Genomic DNA, 23168 nt, shown 5'->3' on the forward strand with positions numbered 1-23168 from the left:
CTCAAGGCTGGGCTTCAGTGTATGGATTTGAGAAGCAGGGCAAAGTACTGTACTACGAAAGCCATGTACCAATAGCCGGTTGAGTTGTCTTATAGATAGCAGGCAAGGCTGAGGGTCGTCGTGCAAGATAGCAGAAAAGTCGGGGAGTAACCTGTTAAATAACCCTCTCAGCTGCCCTAGCGAGCGCGAGTGGGAACCCTGCATGAGCTTCCTCGTGGTGAACGCTGTAGATCGCGCTAGGCAGGCTGGGCATTCACAATATCCCGCTTCTCCAAAATTCGGGCCTAACGTTACCTAGCGGAGGGCGAATTACTGATGGGCCATTTTGGCGTTTGCCATGGCGGGGCTGCAGTAGGCATATTTCACGTCCTCGGTCCTTCACTGGCCAAACGGCTGCTCACCCAGAAGGATATCGAGGGTCGGTGAACCCTTGTCTCGTACGCCGCGTGTTGGGTAATCCCGATAACGTCGTTTGTGGGTGCAGGGATTGAGATACCCGGCATCGCTAGACCAGCTGTCTTTGAGCCCCCAAGCGGGGCTTGAGTACATCGTGCAGCGGTGTCACGACATACGGTACCCTCAAGAACGTTACTTCTTCTGTCGTGCATTTGAGGCCTCTTTCGCATGTCCAGCTTGCGCAACAGCTGTTATCGAACCATACCTATCGTCTTCCCTGTCGGCCTCTCCGAATCCTTCCACCCAGTTTGTGGAACGAAAACCCCTCCATCTCTTGAGCGTATCTTGGCCTGCGCTTTTACTCCAATGACCGAGTCCGCGTCATTTTCTGAACGGCTGAAGCTATCTTGGCATTCCTGGGCTGGCGGGTTGGCTCCAGGCTTGCTTCGAGGCTTTGCGTTGTCTCCGTTGCCTGCAAGAGGCTTGTTCATACCTCGGAGACAGCCACTAGCTCGGACCCAGCCACCTCGTAGTCCTCAAACTGACAGCCGCCCGCTGCGCCGAAAGGAACTAGAAGCTGCTTGCCGTGAGTCGAGACTCTGACTCGGTAGATACGTAAAATCGTGTGTCGCTTTCTTTTCCCCGCGGGGACGAAGATGCTTCGTTGGGTGGTTACCATGTGATGCTACAACGCCACGAGAAGGCGTGATGGCTGTCAAGCTATCAGTCCTGCGTCGCTTGAGCCAGCCTCTTTCTGCATCCAAGCAATAAGCGATACACCTTCGTCAGATAAGCCTCAGCTTACCGGTGAATGCAGAGAGACGCGTTACCAACTGCCGCTGACACTTGGCGATGTTCCTTGCTCATGCTTCGCCTCTCTGAACGATACAAGACGATGGCTTCCACCTGCTCACTTCGCAAACCGATATCTCGATAGCCAGGGTAGTTCTTCATGCTGTCAGCAGATGTCAGACGTTGTTTGCCTGGAAGTACATGGCGCGCATACTAAAGCGACGTCCAGATAGGGCAAGGATATCTCTGCCATCCTGCACGTTCGAGATGTTGCGACCAAGGATTTACAAAGCTTGGAGTTACGTATACCGAACAAGCAATTTGGCACATCGAATCCGCCGTCGCCTTACTTCTGTGTCGATATTCCCAGGTGCCACGTTCTCGGCCCATGGCTCGTCGGGCGACCAGCCGCTTATTCATGCGAGGAAGGCGCGACATTGCGACGCCGGGTACCGCTACGAAAACACTCCAGCATGATGGGAGCAGACGCTTCGAAAGTATGGAAGAAAGCCTAGACTAGAATTTACAGCAGCAACAGGGCGACAGCTCTCTTAACAGCTGCAGGTGGCGACCTGGGATCATGAGGCTGTCGCGCTGTCATTGGTCAATCTGAGAGCATGCCCAGGTGTGGTTTATCCCGAGGTCACCGAACACCCTGGAGCCTACGTTGACGTTAGGTCATCTAATTTGCATGTTTGCACCTTAAGGTAGGCCGCCAACCTGTTTAGTTTTATTTTCTGATAAGGTGGGTTGTCCTGGAATTGAACTGCCGGCGCAACGTGCATAGTGAGTTCAAAGAGGAAGAAGAGGCTCATAAAGCACTGGAAGTAAATATCGATTTTGAATTACTCATAATGTAGTCATTGGACACTAAGTATACACGTTAAAGGTACAGTGTCTGATAAAACCAACCCTCCCCAATAGCGCCTTCGCTGAACTTTTGCATGTGTGATGGTCGATAGCAATACAGTCGCTAGAGAGAATCCTGGCCAAGAGGCTTACGCTTGACAGAGGGACTGGACGCAATCTTTGGCAGGTCCGCAGTGACATCCTTCATCGTCATGAAATCCTCATCCCCTTGACGGCCCAGTTCCCGGTTCAGCTTCTCTACGGTCGTGACTTCGCCCAACCAACGCTCCCCAGTTTTGTGATCGAAGTGCACTGGCTGGACCAGGCCACGGTAGCGCGACATATCGTCTAGGGTTGGTGGGTAAATGATGGTTGTCTCCCTGCGTTCAAAGCCGTCCTCAGTCATATATGGCTTCCCCTCGATGATCTGCGGTTCTGTGCGCCATTCGAATGGAGTTGCCGGAAGGTTCGGCTCCTTCTGAACGATATCCCACCATCTGTTCTTGCCAGTGCGGTTCGGCAATTCGTCTGCGGATATTTCGATCAAGCCCTCGCCATCAGGGTTGGGAATGAAATGACGGGGTGGAAGAACCTCGGTCTGGAGAACGGGCTGCAGTCGATGATAGTATGTGTAGTTGTGGATCTCGCGATGGATCTGCTGCTGGATAACCTCGTGTTCGTGTGGTTTGATGATCTCGTGTGTAACGGCTGTCAATTTGTTAGTCATGTCGTGACTTTGGGAGGATCAAAGCTTACCAGGGGCGACTGTAGTGTCTCGATCCGTGTCTACAGTGTTATTGAGGTTCACAACACCCGCAAGCATCGCTTGCTGTTTCTCTTTCCAATCATGCGCGCCATCCGTGCCCTGATAGTCCTTCGTGATCGCGAGACCCGGGAGAGGTTTCACGGCCAGCGCATCATTGTTGGTAAGTCCTGGTACAGGCTGGCCACTCTTGCTCAATCCATGTTTGTCGGAGGAAGAGCGCTGCTCGCGCGATCGAACGTCATCATCCAAGCCGCCGTTGTTGATATCGTGACTACCCACTGCATACTTGTCGGCGGGAGCTTCGGTTGGCACTGCGCGTATGGTGCGGCCTGGACCGTCTACGTCGATTGATCGTCTGACTTCGCCATGGGGATGGTGTAATGTGTCTGATGTTATGTTAGCACTGAGTCGCCAATATTGTAATTGCGCTCTCAAACATACTGGGTAGGGCCGGAAGAGCCTTTGATCGCTCGCCATCTGTCGATGGCCTATAGCGCAGATGCCTATCTGGAACGCTGGGCTCGACATTTGAATGCTCTTCGGAAACAAGCGCAGGAAGGTACGATCTGTAATCGTTCGCCATAGAGCCATTGGATCCATTGGAGCCCGTGCTAGGAGTTGCTACTGCATGGCTCGCTCGGCCATCGTGATAGGCAGAGTCGCGTGGTTGACCTCGAGTCTCCGGGTGAGAGACATCATTGGGGGCCGTGGGCTTTTGCTGCCGACTGCTAAGAGGTGATGCTGGGTGCTGCTCAGTGCGCGGGCTAGTCTGATCAGGATGCTCGTACGACGCTCGAGGGGACTGAGTGGGCGTCGACTTCTTCCTCCGGTGGAGAACGGACTTGAGCTTCTCTTCGATCTTTTCCATCGTGTCGATGGGTTTGTGAGCAGAAATGGACAAGTGGATGTGGGAGCTATGTGAGATGCCGATCTATTGTCTGTTTTCACGAGGCACGGTACTCATTGTTAGGGTGGATGACCTCACAGCACTTGCGCACAGTTGTCCATTGAAACCTTCCGGCAGGAGCAAGCCGAAGTCTGGAGAGTGTGCATGTCAGCTAGCTAGGGTGTATATTTGGAGCTTCCAGACATTCTGTCGCAACGGTTTGCGAAAAAGTATAGCTTCAGTGATGCCGTGTCACGACGGATGGAGCTGGTGGCTTGAGTAGCACAGGCCGCAGTCGTGTTCCCGCATGTTGGCGGCCTGCCCGGAGCGGTCCAGACTTGTCCCTACGTGAAGCTTTCTCATCTCGATTGAGACTGCTCGAGCTGCCCGCACAGCTTGTCGCATTTGGCCCACGGCAACGGCATGCGTGGCGACTCAGCATGACGTAGCCAGCGGTACTTGAGTTTGGCGGTGTCTGGCTAATGAGTCGGGGTACCGGTGGTACGAAATCACACAAAAGCAAACAGCATCCATTGCCACTTTGGTATGTCACAGCGGAGATCCAGGCGGCATGACGACAGGGAGGGGGAGTCTGGTCGCGGGCGGCTCCACTGATGATCAGCTTAGCGTACCAAACGACGGGCGATCGTGTTAGCCTGCACCTAGATGCAGCCAGGCCTTCGGTATACCCGAGACACACGCAGATGCAGGCGGGCTGTGAGAGGGGTCAATGGAATTTGCAATGAAGAAATCAACTTTTGAGATTTCCTACGAGGTGTTGTGAAGTTCCACCGGGAAGCAGCACGGGCCTGCTGTCACCGAATGGCAGGAGCACGACCCTAGCGCCGATCTCTTTGACACCAACTGGAGATGCCGGGCTCTTCCTCCCCGAATTGTCATAGCACTTGTACCCTTTGAGCACCTCTTCCAGAGAGTGTTGCGACGCTTTGAATCCTTCGTGAAGCCCAATTCCTGTTTGGACACGCAGCATGACTACATCATAGCGGCTAGGCTGCGGTAGGCGTGGAACGACACCACTGGGTGCATCATAGTGGCCATCTCCATTGTCAAGCGTACCAACGCCGTCTTAAGCGCTATCCATGTAGTCTAGCACCAGTGAACTAAGGGCCCTGACGCATATCACGTCGCTGTGGCGCCCTGTGGGCCAACCAATCGAGGCTGCTGGGGGCATCGATCGAGGCCCGTATAGCCTCAACCCACTGTTGCTGCCCCATGATGATGGCTCTTACCCTTGGGAACAAGGAATTCGGCCTGCGACTGCCGACTTTACCTGGAACTGAACCCCCCATTACGTCGTCGTGCATCTGTCCCACTAGCGCCCTCATTGTATAAGAAGGCACTGCAGCGCCTTGGGAGCATCATCATCACACCACACACAACAACTCTTCCACACTCACCAATAACCAATCCACTACCACCAAACCACCCCAATCACCAACAACAACCACACAACTATCAAAATGGACAAGGCGAAGGCAGCTATCACCGACTTCATGGGCCGCTCCGGTCACCATGACACCACTGTCCACGAGGCAGTTGCTCCCGCTGTCCAGCACGAGGTCATCAAGCCTCACGTACACGAGGAGGTCAACACCGCCATTGACAAGGAGGTCCACCAGGACCACTACCACCGCACTGTCCAGCCCGTCCAGGACCGCGAGGTTCTGCCAGAGCAGCACTCTGCTAAGCTCGGAGCTGTTCAGCACCGCGAGTTCGACCACCGCGATGCCGATGCCACTAAGAGGGCTCTAGTCGACGACCAGGCTCGCTTCGCTGACGAGCGCCGCGTCGAGGACACCACCCACAGCCAGAGCGTTGCCCCCACCGTCGGCGGAGAGCACGTCCACCACGTAAGTTTCCAAACAAACAACAACCCCCACCAAGACTGACGTCATCTAGCACATCCACGAGACCATCCAGCCCGTTGTTCAGAAGGAGACCATCCAGCCCAACGTCGTCCACACCACCGTCCCCATCCATGAGGTTCACCATAACAAGGCTACCCACCATGAGACTACTGCTCTCCCAGCCATGACCATGGAGCAGTTCAAGGCCAAGGGCGGAGCTCTTACTGGCCGTGAGGAGCGCTACGACGAGTTCGAGGGCGTCCCCAAGAACATCGGCGGCGCCGGTGGCATTGGATCCGCCGCTGGTCTTACCCACAAGACTGGTGGCACCCACAGCCACGAGCACGCCAGCCACGGTGACTACAACGCTGCCCCCAACCACCACTCCGGTACCAGCAACCCCCTCGACCGCAACAACGACGGCAAGGTCTCCGCCAAGGACCTGACTGGTAGCCACTCCAACACCGCCCACACTGACCGCGGCATGGCTGGCCAGGGCAACCTGACCGGCTCCTCTACCCAGGGAGGTGTTGTCGGCCACGGTGCTGACCGCAACCACGACGGCAAGGTCGACAGTCACGACCTCCACGACCCCGCTCGCAGCCGTAAGTCTAGCACTCTAACACAATTCCACGACCTCATGCTAACGTTTCGCAGACAACGAGGGCGCTACAGGTACGAAAGACCCCAGTGGACATGTTGTCGGCGGTACCGATCAGGGCAATATGGAGCATCGTCCCAACGAGGATGGTAGCTTGCCTAAGGCCCTGACCGAAGACAAGTCCAGAGCCGTTCCCCACTCCCAAGCCTCCGAAGAGGAAGCGAAGAAACTCCTTGAAGAACATCAAACCAACACTAAATAGGTCACAAGAAGCCTTCTCTCATGGACAAGCTCAACCCCAGTAAGTTTTGCCAGTACTCCTCTCTCTTCGACCTTTCATCTGACCATTTCCCACAGAGGTTGATGCCGATGGTGACGGCAAGGCCGGCTTCATGAAATAGATGCATTCTGCTGCACTCTGCACCACGCGCGATCATCACGACTGCATGCGAGATACCAAGGACTATTTCCTATGACATTGTATAATTAGCCTAGTAATGAATTAATCACTACACCCTCCACACACGTCTCACTTATTCATGATACCTGAATCTTCAATGGGAATGAATTCTTACTGGAGTGTTGATTGTGGTGGTGACACCAGACACACTTAGATACATGGATGGCCTTCCTTTCTTCGACCCAATCTACTCGTGAGGCATGTGCAAAACACATTCCACTGGCTATGATGTTGTGACTTGTATGTCACTACATCAGAACACCCTTTCACCTATTGGCTGCCACTGATCAATCGACTTGTCGGTAGGTACTATCACCACCCTGCCGCCAGTCCAACCTCCGAGGTCTCCTGTCCCGTCAAGATTAACACCAAGCAAATCCACTGATGCCAGACCTGTGTCGTCGATTTGAGGAATGTCGTGACTACAATAATTAATCCTGGTGCATACGTAGATGCCAGCAGCTGTACTTACTACATCAAGCTCAGATGTGGATTGTACTCGTCCTCGGCCCAAGCTTTCGCCTTGCTTTCCTCTTCAAATCCATCGACTTGCTTCCGGGACTGCTTTGCTAGTTGCTTGATCCCATCAAGCTTCTCGCACTTGATGTACAGTTTCCGAAAGAAGACGTCTTCGCTGCCCAGACGTTCGAACTTTACAATCACATCCTTGATAGGCGGCAGATCGAGTGAGTCGAGCCAGGCCTGAGGATCTGGCTCATGCTTGGATGCTGTTATCTCTGAACTCAGAGTGATATGGGGAATGAAGCGGTGAGGCGAGCCGAACTGCTTCGATGTTTTGTCAATGAGACAGGGCAAGACTGTGCTCAAAGTATGGTTCGCTGGTGGAAGCAGCCAAAGAGATGAGCCAGGCATGTTGGAAACGTTTTGGATAAGTACAGAGAAGATGCAATGTCAGCTCAAGCTTTCATGCTCTCCCGAGGCCTTTATGCAGAACCCCGCATTGGTATTGGCCCGATGAATTGCCCCGATTGACCTAACGCCACGTGGCTAGTGCTGCGGGTAGCTTCAGCCACACCTGGGCACCCTGACGTCTCCAGCTGACTTGCATGTGAAAGCGCGCATCCAGGTCCGACAAGCGTTCCCACTTGCTCGATAGCACCACCTCTCCGCCAACGCGACGAATGAACATGCCGCCACCGCGGCGCTGTCAGCCGATCACTATCCCAAATAGCTCAACGCCATGAACGAAGCCCTCAGCGTCGTTTCCGGCGCGCTCTGGAGCTTTCTGCTGTGCTTCTTCGACGTGGCTTTCTTTTGGCAACGAGTGCGTCAGCTTCCCTCTGCTGTTTCAAAGACCGTTCTGGGTCAATTGATGTGTCTTCGGATGGAATGCTGATATGTTGAAGAAATTATACGCGTGGTGGGTGCAGAAGAGCCAGCGGGATCTGCTGCTCGAAGCTGTGAGCGATGCGCGCCTGTTCGAGGAGTGGGAGGCTGCTGCGTATAAGCTGGACGAGGTGCTCGACTACGACATGTGGTAAGCAGTCCTTTCGTCCTATCCTGAATAGGCCCATCCTAATGGACAGCTGCTAACAGACTCATAGGCGACAGACTGCAATAAGCAAGGACTACGACCATCGCCTCATCCATCAGCGCCTCTCCGCCATCTACGAAGCTCAAGAAGATAACGATATCCTCGGCCTCATAAACCTCCTCCGTAGCGGTCTCGTCCGCAATCTCGGCAACATAACCGCGTCGAACCTGTACAATCGCGCATACGCAGGCACAAAGCTGCTGATCGAAGACTATGTCACCCAAGTCGCGTACGCCATCGAGAACCTCACCCAATACCCTACATCGAGAAATTCGGATAATGGCTTAACAAACCAGGCGAAGCTGGACGTTCTCCATGACACGAGGCAGGCGTTTGGCAGATCTGTCTTGGTGCTGCAGGGCGGACAGGTCTTTGGCATGTGCCATCTCGGTGTTGTGAAAGCGCTCCATCTGCGTGGGTTGCTACCAAGAATCATAGCCGGGACTGCCACAGGTGCTCTGATAGCCGCACTGGTGGGCGTGCATACCGAAGATGAGCTATTGGAGTTCCTCACAGGCAACACTATCGACTTGACAGCATTCACCAATCGTCCTTATAGGAAAGGCGCCGGTGGAACTGCATGGATAGGCACGCTCATACGTCGTGCTAAAAGATGGTGGAAAGAAGGGCATTTCTTGGATGTCGGTGTCCTGGAAGATGTCCTGAGGGCGAACGTGGGTGATCTGACGTTCGAAGAAGCATACACCAGAACAAAGAGGGTGCTGAATATCACCGTCACAACTACTAGTGGTGGAGGCATACCGAACCTTCTGAACTACCTTACTGCTCCCAATGTTGTACGTAGTCCGCTCCTTCTCCATCTCGAAGCAGCTGCTAACATTCCCAGCTCATCTGGTCTGCAGCACTTGCCTCCAACGCCACGGCCTCCTCGACTCTGTACCATTCCGTAACAATGATGTGCAAAGACGAGGAAGGCAACATCGTGCCTTGGTCTCCAGCTTCGAAAACCACCTTCCGTCCTTACACACACGCTTCGTACCGAGACCGCGAATCCCCGCTCCATCGCATCGGCGAACTCTTCAACGTAAACCACTTCATCGTCTCGCAAGCCCGACCATACCTCGCACCTTTCCTACGCTCAGACTCACACCATCCAAATCCCAAACAAGACGGACGCTGGCGCCTCAGCATGCCTATACTGCGTCTCGTAGTCCTAGAGATACAGCACAGATTACAACAAATGGATGAACTGGGTCTACTCCCCCCTTCCATCCGTCGTTTCCTCCTAGACGAAAACATCCCAGGCCCAAGTCTCACGTTGGTACCTGAACTCACACCCGGCGACTTCTTCAAGCTGCTCGAGAACCCTACCAAAGAGGCGATCGATTACTGGATACTAAAGGGAGAACGGAGTGTCTGGCCGGCAGTCACGGCACTCAAGATTAGATGTGCGATTGAAGTTGAATTGGACAGGGGATATCAGCTTGTTAGGAGAAGGAAGCCTTTTGATCCTGTTCTACCTGCAGGTACTGGGGGCTTGAAGAAGAGTGGGAGTAAAGGGGAGGTGCAGACTGGATATGGTCTTGGGGATGAGAATAGAGAGAGGGAGAGGAGGCATAGAGCGAGGGCTGCGAGTTTTGGCGGGAATGGATTTTGAAGGGCATGTAGTTGGATCTAAGATTTTGCCGTGTAGCCGGCTACTGTATGCAAGATTTATTCGGGAAGCACTTTGGAATCGATGTACGCCCCACGGGCACAATCGGAGCATGTCTCGCGCGCTATACTTTGGCAGGAACTGCTGTTTCCTACATGAGGCATCTTACCCACTCCCAGCCTTACCCGCTCCACCTGCAGCGTCGGTCAAGCTTCGCACGTCATCTACGCTAAAAGAATTCGATGTTTGCTGAGGACCCAAATATCGTGTTGAGGATACCAATCAGCCATCCGCCCGTCAATTGACACTTTAAAAACATCTTAACTCTGCAGCAAACTTCCACTTCCCTTATTCAACCTCTTCATACCCCCCATCGAAACTAAAATCCCAAGTCTCGACATACAAAATGGCAACGTGAGCCCCACCATGACTACCCCACCAACTGCGCGCAACTCTGAACACACAAACTAATTCTTGGACAGCAACATCACATGGCACCCGTCTCTCTCGCGCGACGAGCGCAACAAGTTCCGCAAGCAAAAGGGCTTCACCATCTGGTTCACCGGTCTTTCCGCATCTGGCAAGTCGACAATTGCGACGGCGCTTGAGCAGCATCTGCTGCACCTGGGATTCGCGGCATACCGTCTCGATGGCGACAATGTGCGGTTCGGGTTGAACAAGGACCTTGGATTCACAGAGAAGGACCGAAATGAGAACATTCGCCGAATTGCTGAGGTACGTGGATATGCGCGATCTATCACTCGAAGAAGTACAGCAGCTAACATTGTTTCTCTTCCAGGTAGCAAAGCTCTTCGCCGACTCCTCCACAATCGCCATCACCTCCTTCATCTCCCCCTACAAAGCCGACCGCAAGCAAGCGCGCGACCTCCACGCCGTCACCACCGGCGAAGACTCCCCACTCGCTTTCGTCGAGGTCTTCGTCGACCTGCCTCTCGAAGTCGCCGAGGCGCGCGACCCCAAGGGCCTGTACAAGAAGGCAAGGGAAGGCAAGATCCCAGAGTTCACCGGCATCAGCGCGCCGTATGAGGCGCCTGAGAACGCCGAGATCCACATCAGGAGTGACCAGAAGAGTGTGGAGGATAGCGTGAGGGAGATTGTGGAGTACTTGCAGAGTAAGGGACTACTGGAGTTGCAAAAGTAGGAGTTTCACATTTAGTGGTCATGAGCCTCTGAAGCGGATGGCGAGGACCGAAGTGCCGTCGCGGTTTGACTTCAGAGCTGGATAACGAATTGAACATCACTGACGGACTCTACTCCGGAGTACTGTCGACGCATGAGCGTCCGTTGAGTTTCACAGGACGTCTACTGAACAACGCGTCTCCAGAGACAACACAGAACAGGAGCATCACATGGCTGACACTTAATGCACAGCTTAGGATCTACTCGTTAAGAAACATTGGACAACGGTTTGTCTCTCCCCAGGTCGATAGCATGAGAAGCTGTGTTTCATGACCCGCTGTACCCGCGCACATCACAACCCCAGATAACTCTATGGTTACTATGCGTATATCCACATCTCAAATTCTTACCAGAGACCAGGATGTATACCAAATATCCCGTTCGCTCTAATGACAACACCGGTCTAGATACCCAATCTTTGGGGCCAGACTAGGGATCATACAAAGGGATTTCCAATTCTTGATACGGCACAGTTGCAGCTTACATGAACCATGATGCTCACATATTCCATGCATACCATCATGACAAAAACCGTTTGATCCCTGTATCTGCGGCTGACACCCGAGGGGCTGGCTCTGGGGCTGGATAGCGTGCGTCAGATGTTATTGGAATCTGAGACTGAAGACAGTTGTGTTGAGGAGCGTTGAGCGATACCTAAGGTTGTGAGAAATCGACTTCTAGTGTACACCAAGACACAACATCACTGGGAAATTCATGATCAGTAATTCCCAAATTAGCAACACAGACGATTGCGCAACGAAGCATGGAAGGGAGCATCAATCTCCGACGCACAACCCCAATCCTTCTTTCTTACCTTTTAGCCCCACCATCCATCCGTCTACAAACGGCTATCGCAGCCATCGAAGCGACAGCAAATCTCGGGGGTATCGTACGTCTTCGACCCACGAGGCAAATAACGCCATAGCAAACTGACTCTCATCACACGGGGCAAGATGTCGGCATCCCGCATCCAACACCGAGTCCTGGAAAACTCAAAAAATCCTACGTACCCTCATCTCCGCCGGCCTCATTGGACCCAGTTGCACCGGTACGCAAACCCGACCTGCGACCTCAGTCATGAAGTTGCAGCGGAGCGCCGCCGCGGCCCTGCAAGCAACAAAGAGCGACCCCACATGAAAACGCTATATGTGAAATCGCGCTAAGATCTGTGAAAAATAAGATGCCGTGTTGCGCCTCGTTGTTTAGCGAGGCATGATCCTCGATCCTAGTCTGCCTAATTCACTTTCTAAGGTTTCTTGCGTGGGATGACGAGGTGGACGTTCTTGGCTTGGGGGGTCCCTGTTTTCCCCATATTTTCGCGGAGTTGACACGTCGGATGGGAATGGTTTGGCGAGTGTGGTTGAACTTTATTCGTGATTCGAGCTGCTCGCGGAGGTGCGGGACCTTGCGGATGTTCGATAATGTTTTCGAGATGGGGTGATTGGGGCGAGGGCGGCGTCTGTGTCAGTTTGGACTGGGGAACCTGGTGATGAGCGCGTTATCGGGGTCGGTATCGGTAATCAGCTTGGGGATGCACCCGGAGTTGGCATCTCATCTTGGTTATCGTGACGTTGACGTTGATAGTGCCCAGGTGAGGTTGCGACGACTACGATGCCTAGGCAGTGGGGCGACGGGTTGCCGCTGTGAGTGCACTAGCGCGGTGATTGAAAGCGGTCTGGGCGTACACGTGGTTAGTATTCGAGGGCTTGACAGCCGACCAAGCAGACAGTCGAAAGTAGCAAAAGAAAAGCAAGGCTGTCAATGCGACGTGAAACGCTGGTGCACTGTCAACGGCCGTGACGGGTGGCGTATGGCGTACGCCCGCATTGCCCGCATGGGCGCGTGAAAAAGGAAACACGACTGGGGTCCAAGGCATGACGACTTCAGGGAAAGCAAGCATATGGGCAGGGTACCGGATGTCTAGACAGGGTACCGTTCCGATTGGGGTAGGAGGGGGTACATGACCCTGGTCTCTAGTGGCTGGAACGAGTATTGGATCAAGAGAAATGGGTCGATAGTAGTGCTCGAAAAGGGAGACGTTGAATGTGACTGTGATGGCATGGTAGCAAAGGCGCCGTCAGCGCTTCGGCATCAAAAGGAAATCCTCCGATGCCTGTCTATAGGGCGCCTTTGTATGTGATGCAATGCCTGGATTCCTTTTCAGTAGCAACGGCGGAGTAAGCTGCGCTTCTCGGCCCTCATTCTACAACCGTCCGCCGAGATCCTGCTTGAGCACGTCTAGTATCCTCTTACTATCAACTTCCTCGTCCCCTCCTCCCCCGCTACTGTCCCCTGGCATGCGCCCCTCACCTTCTTTCAACCGTTTCAAGATCTCCGGATCGAGCTCCTGCATCATCTCATCAAACTCTCTCTGTTGCTCTCCCTCTAGCTTCGCGTATTCTTCCTCCAACATGTAGTCTTCGGGCAGCTTCTCCATACCAGCAGGGAAAACGTGGATAGTCGGAAACTCGAGTATAGTACGGCCGTGCAGGCTTTCACCCAGCGATTGCGAAGGGTCTAGAGGGATGAGGACGTGGCGGTTCGTGCTTGTGCGGGGCTTTAGCAGAAAAACCCTATGTTGCCCGCTGCCCATGGACTGCCCATCAGTGCGAGTATCTCCAGGACGCGTCTCGGCCAGGTCTGCTTGTCTTTTGGTGGGTTGTTGTTTTTCTGCTGCAGCAGGGGTTCCTCGTCCGGGGGTGACTCCCTCTGGCCCCGCATTGTTGACCTCAAGCTCAGGATTGACTTCATGCTGCTCGATTGGCTGGTCTTGGTCCGGTGCAGTAGGCGCAACGTCATCTTGAGGTAGGTGTGGAGCGTTTGATTGAGAACCTTGGCTGGCAGGAGCGTCGTTGTTCAGCTTTCTCCTCTTGCTTTTAGCACCACTCCCTTGTTGTACGAAAGGTTGTGCATCTTGGATCGACTGTGTAGAGGAGGTCTCGGTGAGCATGCGTCTCTTGGTCTCGTCAAACCATTCAACTGTCCATACTATGTTCCGTGTAGCCTTTCTGGACACAAAGATCAGCAGTGTTACGTGGACGCGTTGATGGTGGGGGGCTTACTTTGTAGCAGACATGTGCGACTTGTTCTCTTTTTGTCTGCTCATGCCTTTGGGCGCCCGCATGATCTTGACGCCAGCAGCATTCTCAAGCTTGCCATATTGAACACCCATTCGCTCCCTGTTGGACAGACCATCTTGAGGAGTGCTCTCAGCGGTGGCTCCAGCGACCCTCTCAGCTTTTTCGAGGTTCCGCTCCATGCTAGACAGAAAGTTATAGTCGTGATCAATGCCCTTGGGGGTCACCAGATCAGACTTCTTGATGAACTTTGTTGGGTCGCGCTTCCCTGAGCATTGTGCGTTCTGTTGATGACGCTTGTAGCATGGCAGCGAGCATGTGCGTGCGCCACACCCAGGACATTTGTACTTGGATTTATTGCTATGGCTAATTAAACGTCAGCTTTCTCTCTCATGCATGCCGACGCGGCTTCGTTGCGCTAGCTAGTGTCACAGGAACGCGGCACAACTCTTAGGACGATTGCTAGCGAACATCGAACTTTTGGGATGTAACAAGTGCTACGGAGGGGTAACTAGTCAGACATACCAGATACTGCATAGTTCGTTGAGCAACACTGCGTCTGTCATATCGCCCGAATAGTGGAGACGGGTAACGTGATATCAGATCGCCAACACCTAGGCTAGAGGTGATCGGATCTCGCGCGACGGCACGAAGGGAAGTCACTTTCGCACGGTAGCGGAATAGCCGTACGCGTGAACAGGTGCAGGGAAGGTCAGGCGGTAGGTGCTGTTGAGCGACGCGACGATGGTGTGGCGTGCAAGGCAATGATGGGTCGTGGTGGAAACTTTCGCCAGTCGCGTTGTGGCTGAAGTCAGATATCGTCGCTTTCCGGTGGGGAACGTCACCAAAATGCAGGAGATTTAGTGATTGTCTTGCAGATCTACTCTCCGAGCAATCTCGCACCGTGGTTTAGATCGCTGCGCGCTGCACGCAAGACTGCTAGCAGCGAGGAAGGTTTATGAGGTTGGACTAGCGCGACCACAAAAACTCTGTTCACAGCTTCGTCCATCTAGTGCAGATCAGTCGCGACGGCTTCCATCTGCTCGGTTTCTGTACCCCTATGCGAAAATTCCTGTAAACATGGAAATTTGCGGCTTATCCGTGGCCTTCGACGAACCATGGTCGGAGCAGTGGCACGCCGCCAGCACACTCGCCGGGCTGTGGTCGACTGGGAACCCTTTCCTTAAGACATCGGAGTATTCTCCACGCCAAATTGCATCGAGGTCCACCCACGCGCAGATCAAACAAGTGGTCGACTGCGCCGATTATGCGCTTGCGCTCGTCTACAGCTGTTGAGAGGCAATCGAGTCGTTCTCGCTCTGTCCGGCTGCAACACGTCTTGTCCATGTCAGCTTGACCGAACCTGGGCGAAGGCGCCCGATTTGCCAGGCAGCCTGAGTGCCCGGTGTTTCAGCCTCACCAATTCCAGCTCTCCGCAATTCTCAACGGACAGCTCAGAAGTCTGGTTCTAGAGGGTCCACGACACGCGAGGCTACTGTACGTGGCCACCACCTTTACCGGACTGTGGAGCCGATCGAAGAATCTGGTCGACAGCTCGACGGCGCGTCTTGGACCTTCTGCAGAAAGGCCTCGCACTCCCACGCAGGATCAAACGTGCCTGGCGGCGGGCCTAAGAGCGATCTTCATGTACCGCCTGCTGGGCAGCCACCGATAGCCAACAGCCGTCAGGGGTTTGCCTCGCCAATTTCTAAGCACTTCCATTCGCGGTCCGTCCGAGCTGCAAGTGCGGGAACTCTGCTCATGCATGCTGATGCGAGGATGCACGCTGCAGACGTGCTCATCGTGCACAAGGCGTGCGAATGATTCGAATCCAACCCAATGCGGTATTCAGCATAAGGCCAGTCCGTATGGCGCTATTGCCACCAGCGGGGATTCTCTGCTGAGGCCGCTGCGGACTCTCGGTGACCGAGTCGTGGTACCAGAGCTCCGGTTGATGGACGTGGCTGCAGGAAACGTTACAACAGTGCAAAGAGCGAGGCGACATAACAATGTACTGTGTATAAGCCGTATCTTTGATTGCGGCCCTTGCTGCCGTCGCGCCCGCTCGAGGAAGTTGGGCGAGCCGTTATTCAAGAAAAGTGCCCCTGACAGCGCCGTGCACCGTGCTCCGAGACGGACCCTGCGAATGGGCAGGGATATGCTTCTCATTTCCTCGAACCGAAACTTGTGAAAGCCACCCATGCTAGTCTTCGGGTCGTTCAACCCCCAGCATCCAGTCCGCGCGCTGCGGCAGAGCTCCCCAAAAGCCATGATTCCCCCTTGCTGCTACCCTCCTCTACTGCCCGCAGCAAGGTGACCTCGGAGCTCTCAATTGACGGAGTGCGTATAGTACTCACGGTCCGCTCTCTCTTGTTCTCGCGGGTTGCCTTTCGGATACCTTTCACGCATCGCCTCATGTTCTCACAGTTATAGCTGTCATAATAATTGCTGGATTCATCCGCCTGCCGTTCTCTACACCCATACCGCAACGGCCATCTCGATAGGACCGACATCGAATCCGCCAACATGGCACCTTCTTTAAGTTTGCGACCGCGTACAGGCGCCAGCGAGCGTCCTCCCACGAGAGACAATGCCGACCACAGCCTTATCATCCCGAGCCGGACATCGTCGCTTCATTCGAGGATCACCCAACCGCTTCCATCGACTTTGAACGTCAAGCAGGGCGCGCGGAGCCCCAAGACCCTGACCCATGCCTACATGGTGTGTGGTGTTGGTCGCGAGCCATCACAATGGGTGAAGGCGCCTGCGCCCTCTCAGGGCAAGATTGGCCACATGAAGGGCGCTGTTGGTACCTTCTGGCTTCCTGAGATTCTGGGAAGCAGTCCAAGACTGGAGCAGGATAACGAGATCGCGAGGTCTCTTCATGCTGCCATGCGAGTACGTCTATACAACAATGTCATTGTTAGCGCGCTACTAACCACGCACACAGGCATGTTTCCCCCACGACGTCGAGATCTGCACTGGCAGGAGCCAGCCGCACTGCGTACACCACTCCTTCGTCCTGCAGCAAGATTCCTCACACACTCTTTACGGTATCGCACTGCGCGTCTGGTCTCGCGCTGATGAGAAGCGCGCTGAGACTATTCGCGACCTGCGCAAGCGAATCGAGCCCGACTTCTTCGACAACCCAGACGAGACATACTGGATCCCGTACTGCCTGAGCTTCCTCTCCCGATACCCCTTGTACAACCTACTCGGCGACTACCTGCGCGGCATGTGGATTCACTGGAATAAGGCTACCAACCTTTTCCATGCCGAGGAGGTTTCACGCATCCTCAGCTTCCCAGCTCCTCGCCTCAACGACCTGGTCCGCATCGACATGAAGGATTACGCGCTGTGCTACCAGTTCCCATCCTCGCCTACCGGATTTCAAAACTTCGCCATGTGGCCCCTCTTCACGTGTCTCTCAATTCCCAACATTGTGGGTGTGATAGAGGCTGCTGTATCGCCCACACGACGAATCATCTTCACCAGTCACTACCCCGCGATGCTCACCATCGCAGCCGAGACAGTCCGTTTCTGTGTCCGGGTGTACGAGTGGAGCGGTCTGTATGTACCCGTCGTTCATGCGCGTCACGTCAAGGATCTCGTGCAGGAGCCGGGCCCATACATTCTGGGTGTAACATCAGAGTGCCGATCGCTCTTCACGGCTCCCACAGATGCCCTTGTCGTCGACTTGGACCGGAACTTCGTCCTGACTTCAAGCCCGCCTACCGCTCTTACCGCCGGCCAGAGGACCAAGATGATCCAGCGTCTGACTCAGGCTCTCAACGGTGAGGTTTCACCAACCGGAGTTCCACAGCATCTGCGCTCGGCGTACGGTGGCGGCAAGCTCATTCCCGCGGGTCAAATCATTGTGATGCGTGGTGAGGTTGAGAGCATCCAGGACCCCGACTGGTGGACCCAGGATGCTGTCATGTCGGTCATGGACCACGTGTGTGAGAAATTGGTATGTATCCGGTTGCGCATAGACTCATCGTACCACACGCTAACATCACCGCAGGGCCGCAACACTGGCGTTAAGGCTATCTTCGGTGGCTCTGTCAAGAAGCCGCTGATGACCAAGGTGTCGATGCGCCACCTCAACGAGATCGTTCGCGAGCGCAACCAGTACTCCCGTGACGCACAAGAAGCCTGGACAGACTTCATCAACCTCAAGCAGCGCCTCGACAGCGAGCTTGGCAAGGTTACAAAGCGCAACAACTTCTTGGTCGAGGAGCTTGAGAGCTGGAAACAACAGTTCCTCAAGTTCCAGGCTTTCGCCGAGCAACTCACCAAGGAGACCCAGGATCTCAAGGTCAAGATCGAGAACCACAAGCGTGAGAACCGTCGTCTTACAAGCCTTATCGACCAACAGAAGGATGATGCCGCAAGGCTCACTGTCCGTCTGTCCGGTACTGAGAAGCAACGTGACGACGCCCTCGAGGCGCTTGTACTACAGCAAGAGATTGCTGAGGAGCTCGAGCGCGAGAGGAAGAAGAACAAGAAGGAGCTTGGTGCTCTGCAACATACCAACGGTGCCATCCAGCGCCAGCGCGACGAAGCGCAACGGGTTGTGCTCCACCTTCGTGCTCTTATCGAGGGTCAGACCCACCACATGGAGCACATCGTCAAGTCCCTTAACCAGGATGACATGTCCAACTATATGGATGCCGGCTTCGAAGACGTGCCTGAGGAGGATGAGGACCAGGAGGAGTTTGAAGACGCGGCGTCGCGCCATCAAACCCCCCGTCACTCGATCAAGGACAAGTCTGAGGTCGGTACCATCCGCGGCGTAGCCGGTGTTGAGAGCCGCCAGGAGTCAAGAGCCAGCACTGCGCAGGGCAAGCACCTCGACGGTGAGGACGTTACACCCGACATGGAGCAGCGTCTATTCAACAACCCCGCACGCAACTCCAAGCGCTTCTCAAATCAATCAATGGTCGACGTCGCCGACCGTGTCCTTCGGGACAAGACCGACGCCATCGCCTACATCATCCGCAACATCTCAGAGCAGTGCGCTGCAGCTGTTGAGGGTCTTCAGCTCGCACAGCGTGCTGACACAGAAGATGGCGACAACCACAGCGACCGCCGCAGCAGCGTTGGTCAGATGTCATCGGCCGGAGGCCGCGCGCAATCGACTATTGGCAGCGAGTACGGCGACGAGGACAACATGCTCCGCCCCAACCGGGGTTCAAGCATCCCCCCAACGCCCGATCTAAGCCATCGGTCCAGCACCTCCATGTCCATGGCCAGCGCCAGCACAACACCAGATCGGACGAGCCTACAGCACCGATCGCACGACATCCCTGTCGTACCAACACGCATCATCGAAGACGATGACGACGTAGACGGTAACAACGATCTCGACGCTCACATGGTTCCCGTGTCCAAGTACGCGCAACCACTGCAGCGCCCCAACACCGCTGTACGCCACAACATGCGATAAGCTAGTCGTCGCCGCGGCTTGCCGCCCTTCTTCCTCTACTTTGTTTTTATCATTAGCGATCGAAACGAGATTAGCATTGATGCCCTTTTCCTTACCATGTTACCTACCCCCGGCGTTGAACGGCTAGGGACCCTATTTTCTTGCTTTGCACTTCGTTACTCTCCTTGAGAACACCCCCTTGTCCGACGACCCCCCTTGTGTACTTTGGGTCATTCCTTATGTTTCAATGAGAAGAGTTGTTGTCGTCGTTGTGGATCATACCCGAACAAAGATGGATGGATGGAAGCAACTCCAGTATGTGGGTATCAGAGCCTAAGAATCGGTAGTGGTGGAAAAGCGCTTTCTGGGAGGATTGTATTCTCCAAGGGAGCTGTCTTTTTCTGCCATTGCGCTAGGCAGATGGGCAGATGGCTCTTGTGTATGTCTGCTTGTAATTTGTTGTTTTGTTAGGATAATACCACTTTCTCCTTATGTTCTGAAATACATATGATCTACCTATATCGCCTCTCCATTTGCTGTTTGTGAACTCGACCCGACTTCCACTAGCTGTCTACACAGTATCTCTGTCAAGCAGTCCAGAAGGGCACTCATCCCATCCTACATCGTATAGCCTGTCCACTGACCCTTCACTTGAACACTGAACACCGGCAGGGCTTGCGTCATACTCACGCGACTAACCACATTCGCAGCAATAGTCACCAGACCAAGCTACTCACTACAAACCCACAGCAGGCTATAAGCGCACGAGTTCGCTGCAGTCTCATTCCAAACCACTACCACTGTCAACTATGGCCTCAATCAACGACCCCACTATCGCCCTAGGCGATAACTTCACAAAGCTCTCTGGACCCGAGAACTTCATAGACTGGTTCCAGTCTTTCAAGGACATCGCGAAGATCCACGGTTACGCTGAATACTTCAAGGACAACGCTCAAGTAGTCGCAAAGCCCATTGCGTCCGCCTTCCTCGCACCTCAACAAGCCGCCGATCAAGGAGCAGAGCACTCTGTTCCGCAGGATTGGGAGTACCACCTCGCCGTTTATAACACTCGTCTTCAAGAATGGAAGGACTATGATGTGGCCTCTCGCTCGGCTTTAGCCCTCCTCCACGCTGCTATCGAGCCATCGGTGTGGATGAAGGTCAGGAATACCAACTCGCCAGCTTCCGCATTGAAGGCCGTTATCCGCCACATGAACGACGAAACGCCTAACAACGTCCTGGCAGACCGCGCTCGGACGGTGATCAGCTCTCTTGACTTAAGGACGTCAACTGCGGTTCGCCAATTCGTCGTCGACTTCAATGAGCTCTATGGAGAGGTGTATTTCGATGCGGACATTTCTACTTGGGCTATCGAAAAGATCAATGCAGCCCTGCCTCGTTCGTACCATACGCTCGTCGAAGACCATAAGCGCCTCAGTGGTAAGATCACCTTCACTGGGCATACCTTCAAAGGGTATCGGTCTCATCTTTTCAACCATGTTGAAGAGGATGACCCCCCGGAAATGAATAACAAGGCTCGCAAAATCTCCCGCTTGAGATAAATCTATGTGGGGATTTGTCATCATGTCGATCGAGCTTGCCGGTCGTGCTTGAGATCTTAAGTTAAACTAGATAGCTCTATTAACTTAGCTTTAGACCTCGCATAATACTAATCAGGCTCGTGTAGCCATTTACTGGTAAGTCTAGCTCCGAGAACGGCAACTACATAGTCTAGCCTGTATATGGATACTACCCCAAGATTCAAAGCTAGAACACGTGTGATCTTTAACTTTTAGCTATGACAAGTCAAATGTCTTCCGTGACTAGTGCATCTGAAAAAGTAGTTCTCGCTACTGTCCCTTTGACATAGTAGAAACGTGCAAAGGAGGCCGACCGACCTGTATCAATAGGACCGAAGATATCAACCATCAAGTCGCGCTAAGAACTCGAGGCGGACGGATGATCTTGGTGAGATAGGCAATTAGAGTCACCCCGTCGAATAGAATTATTGAAAATTTAGCTACAGAAGATTACAAAGACGATAAATCGCAGAACCTAAGAGCCTACAATACGTTCAAGTTGGAGAAAACCTCATTCTTACATTAACGTAGACGGCAGCGCACCTGTTCAGATTTCTTCACTGTCCAATACAAAGGGAAGAATAGAAGAGTTGGCAAAGAAGAGCACAGTAGGAAGAGAAGCTTGCCATTTCCTCAGTTTTCCGCTCCATCAACTATGTTGCTCACAAGTCGTCCGATGTAATAAAGCTTAGGGCTTGGGCAAGTCAAGCCTCTCAACCAAGCTTTCTTGCTTCTAACCCTTTTGCTAACCAAGCCAAGCATTCTGGATTAATTAGCTTAGTTGTTGACATTTCTGCCAAACAGAGTATTTCGAGGTTGTGACACTTGTCGGGACGTGTGACATGTTGCCGGTCTTATTGACGTTGCCATGAGACTGTACAGGCTTGTCCGGTTGGACGGACGTCTTAAGGAGCTTGTTGTTAGAAGAAGATGTCCGAAACTAGCGATAAGGTAGAAGGAATTAGAAGCTGCGTTATACTCAGTTATCAACGAAGCATACTTGACACGATGGCTTTGACCTTAGGGTATTGCGCTTTGTCATGTCTTGTGATTTCAAGTTTGGAGGGTGAGACGTTATCCTCAGATACTCCATAGTTATTGTACCACATGTTCTACGATCCTTCGATTGTCGCACCTGTAGAATGTAACATATTTCGACGATGTTAGAACACATACCAACACAACAATCCAACCCCTCACCTTCCACCATCCAAAAACCACTCCCACATTCTTCGGTCGTCATCCCCTTCGATCAAGTACCCCGGATCTACAATACATAAAAACCGTTATGCAATAACCGATCAATTATACATGTTTCATGCACCTCGCGGCAAAGGAATTAGTTCGCATAAAAATGTCAACACCTTACTGTAATCATACTCCTCGTACCGAGTCTACTGCGGCTGTGCGGGGAACGCAGCGGTGTGATCACGTTCAGCGGGCTGCAGACGCGAGATGCAGTTGCATGACTCGTCGTTGGCTTGCGTGCATTTTGGGCAGGAACCAACGTTGGATCGACGGGGAGCAGGAAAAAAACGGTCAGACATGAGAACGCGGTTGCGAAAGGCGAGCTAAAAGAGAAAGGGTTTGGAGATTTGGAGATTGGAGTAGGTGGGTACGGTATGTGAGATATTTTGGTCGTGGGTTGGTGGATGGAGACGGTTGACGGGAGTTTAAGCGGACGGTGTGGTGTGTCCGTGCTCGTGCTGATGGCAGACCTGCACGATGTCTGACAATTCAGGTTGTGAGAACGTAGTATCCATAGCAAGCAAAGATTTGGTTCATTGCCGATATGGTGGTCTGATGTTGTATGCATGTTGGAGTTGGTTTTGATCGTCAAGGTGCCGGTGATGCTAGGTCGTCGTCGCATTCATGATTCCGACGTGTACGTATAATCTGTAGCGCATCTCTTACATCTTTTAGTAATCTGAAGAGCGTGATGTACGCATCTAGTGATGTAAGCAGATCCTGGTAGCAGCAGATTTGACCGCACTGCGCGGAGGGTTTCGACATTGCATCCGCAGCCGCAGCCTAAGATGGATAACTCCCTGTGTTCATGCATCAATCTAGAACTCGGCCTTGTTCTGGCTGCATG

The 23168-nt window shown here is 53.5% G+C and overlaps 8 protein-coding genes across 8 annotated transcripts; 5 read left to right on the plus strand and 3 right to left on the minus strand.

Annotated features, from left to right (window-relative positions):
- Positions 1-2161: 2161 nt before the first annotated feature.
- On the minus strand, positions 2162-3671 carry J4E78_005308 (uncharacterized protein; the record flags this gene model as incomplete). The annotated part of the gene is made up of 3 exons (XM_049365929.1): positions 2162-2745; positions 2794-3189; positions 3245-3671. 3 exons carry the CDS (start codon positions 3669-3671, stop codon positions 2162-2164), a joined length of 1407 nt encoding a protein of 468 aa, XP_049222644.1.
- A 1499-nt stretch (positions 3672-5170) lies between these two features.
- J4E78_005309 (uncharacterized protein) lies at positions 5171-6420 on the plus strand (the record flags this gene model as incomplete). Its single annotated transcript, XM_049365930.1, has 3 exons — positions 5171-5560; positions 5610-6162; positions 6215-6420. The coding sequence occupies 3 exons, from the start codon at positions 5171-5173 to the stop codon at positions 6418-6420; spliced, it is 1149 nt and encodes a 382-aa protein (XP_049222645.1).
- A 451-nt stretch (positions 6421-6871) lies between these two features.
- Positions 6872-7491, minus strand: CPD1 (2',3'-cyclic nucleotide 3'-phosphodiesterase; the record flags this gene model as incomplete). Its single annotated transcript, XM_049365931.1, has 2 exons — positions 6872-7040; positions 7091-7491. 2 exons carry the CDS (start codon positions 7489-7491, stop codon positions 6872-6874), a joined length of 570 nt encoding a protein of 189 aa, XP_049222646.1.
- A 485-nt stretch (positions 7492-7976) lies between these two features.
- Positions 7977-9791, plus strand: J4E78_005311 (uncharacterized protein; the record flags this gene model as incomplete). The annotated part of the gene is made up of 3 exons (XM_049365932.1): positions 7977-8116; positions 8184-8970; positions 9021-9791. The coding sequence occupies 3 exons, from the start codon at positions 7977-7979 to the stop codon at positions 9789-9791; spliced, it is 1698 nt and encodes a 565-aa protein (XP_049222647.1).
- A 403-nt stretch (positions 9792-10194) lies between these two features.
- Positions 10195-10950, plus strand: J4E78_005312 (uncharacterized protein; the record flags this gene model as incomplete). Its single annotated transcript, XM_049365933.1, has 3 exons — positions 10195-10202; positions 10271-10523; positions 10588-10950. The coding sequence occupies 3 exons, from the start codon at positions 10195-10197 to the stop codon at positions 10948-10950; spliced, it is 624 nt and encodes a 207-aa protein (XP_049222648.1).
- Positions 10951-13191: 2241 nt separating this feature from the next.
- J4E78_005313 (uncharacterized protein) lies at positions 13192-14407 on the minus strand (the record flags this gene model as incomplete). The annotated part of the gene is made up of 3 exons (XM_049365934.1): positions 13192-13996; positions 14051-14349; positions 14399-14407. 3 exons carry the CDS (start codon positions 14405-14407, stop codon positions 13192-13194), a joined length of 1113 nt encoding a protein of 370 aa, XP_049222649.1.
- A 2184-nt stretch (positions 14408-16591) lies between these two features.
- J4E78_005314 (uncharacterized protein) lies at positions 16592-19514 on the plus strand (the record flags this gene model as incomplete). The annotated part of the gene is made up of 3 exons (XM_049365935.1): positions 16592-16963; positions 17016-18035; positions 18090-19514. The coding sequence occupies 3 exons, from the start codon at positions 16592-16594 to the stop codon at positions 19512-19514; spliced, it is 2817 nt and encodes a 938-aa protein (XP_049222650.1).
- A 788-nt stretch (positions 19515-20302) lies between these two features.
- On the plus strand, positions 20303-21055 carry J4E78_005315 (uncharacterized protein; the record flags this gene model as incomplete). The annotated part of the gene is made up of 1 exon (XM_049365936.1): positions 20303-21055. The coding sequence occupies one exon, from the start codon at positions 20303-20305 to the stop codon at positions 21053-21055; it is 753 nt and encodes a 250-aa protein (XP_049222651.1).
- Positions 21056-23168: the final 2113 nt, after the last annotated feature.

This window comes from Alternaria triticimaculans (genome assembly GCF_023758025.1).
Source record: "Alternaria triticimaculans strain BMP 0046 chromosome Unknown scaffold_6, whole genome shotgun sequence".
NCBI lineage: Eukaryota > Fungi > Ascomycota > Dothideomycetes > Pleosporales > Pleosporaceae > Alternaria > Alternaria triticimaculans.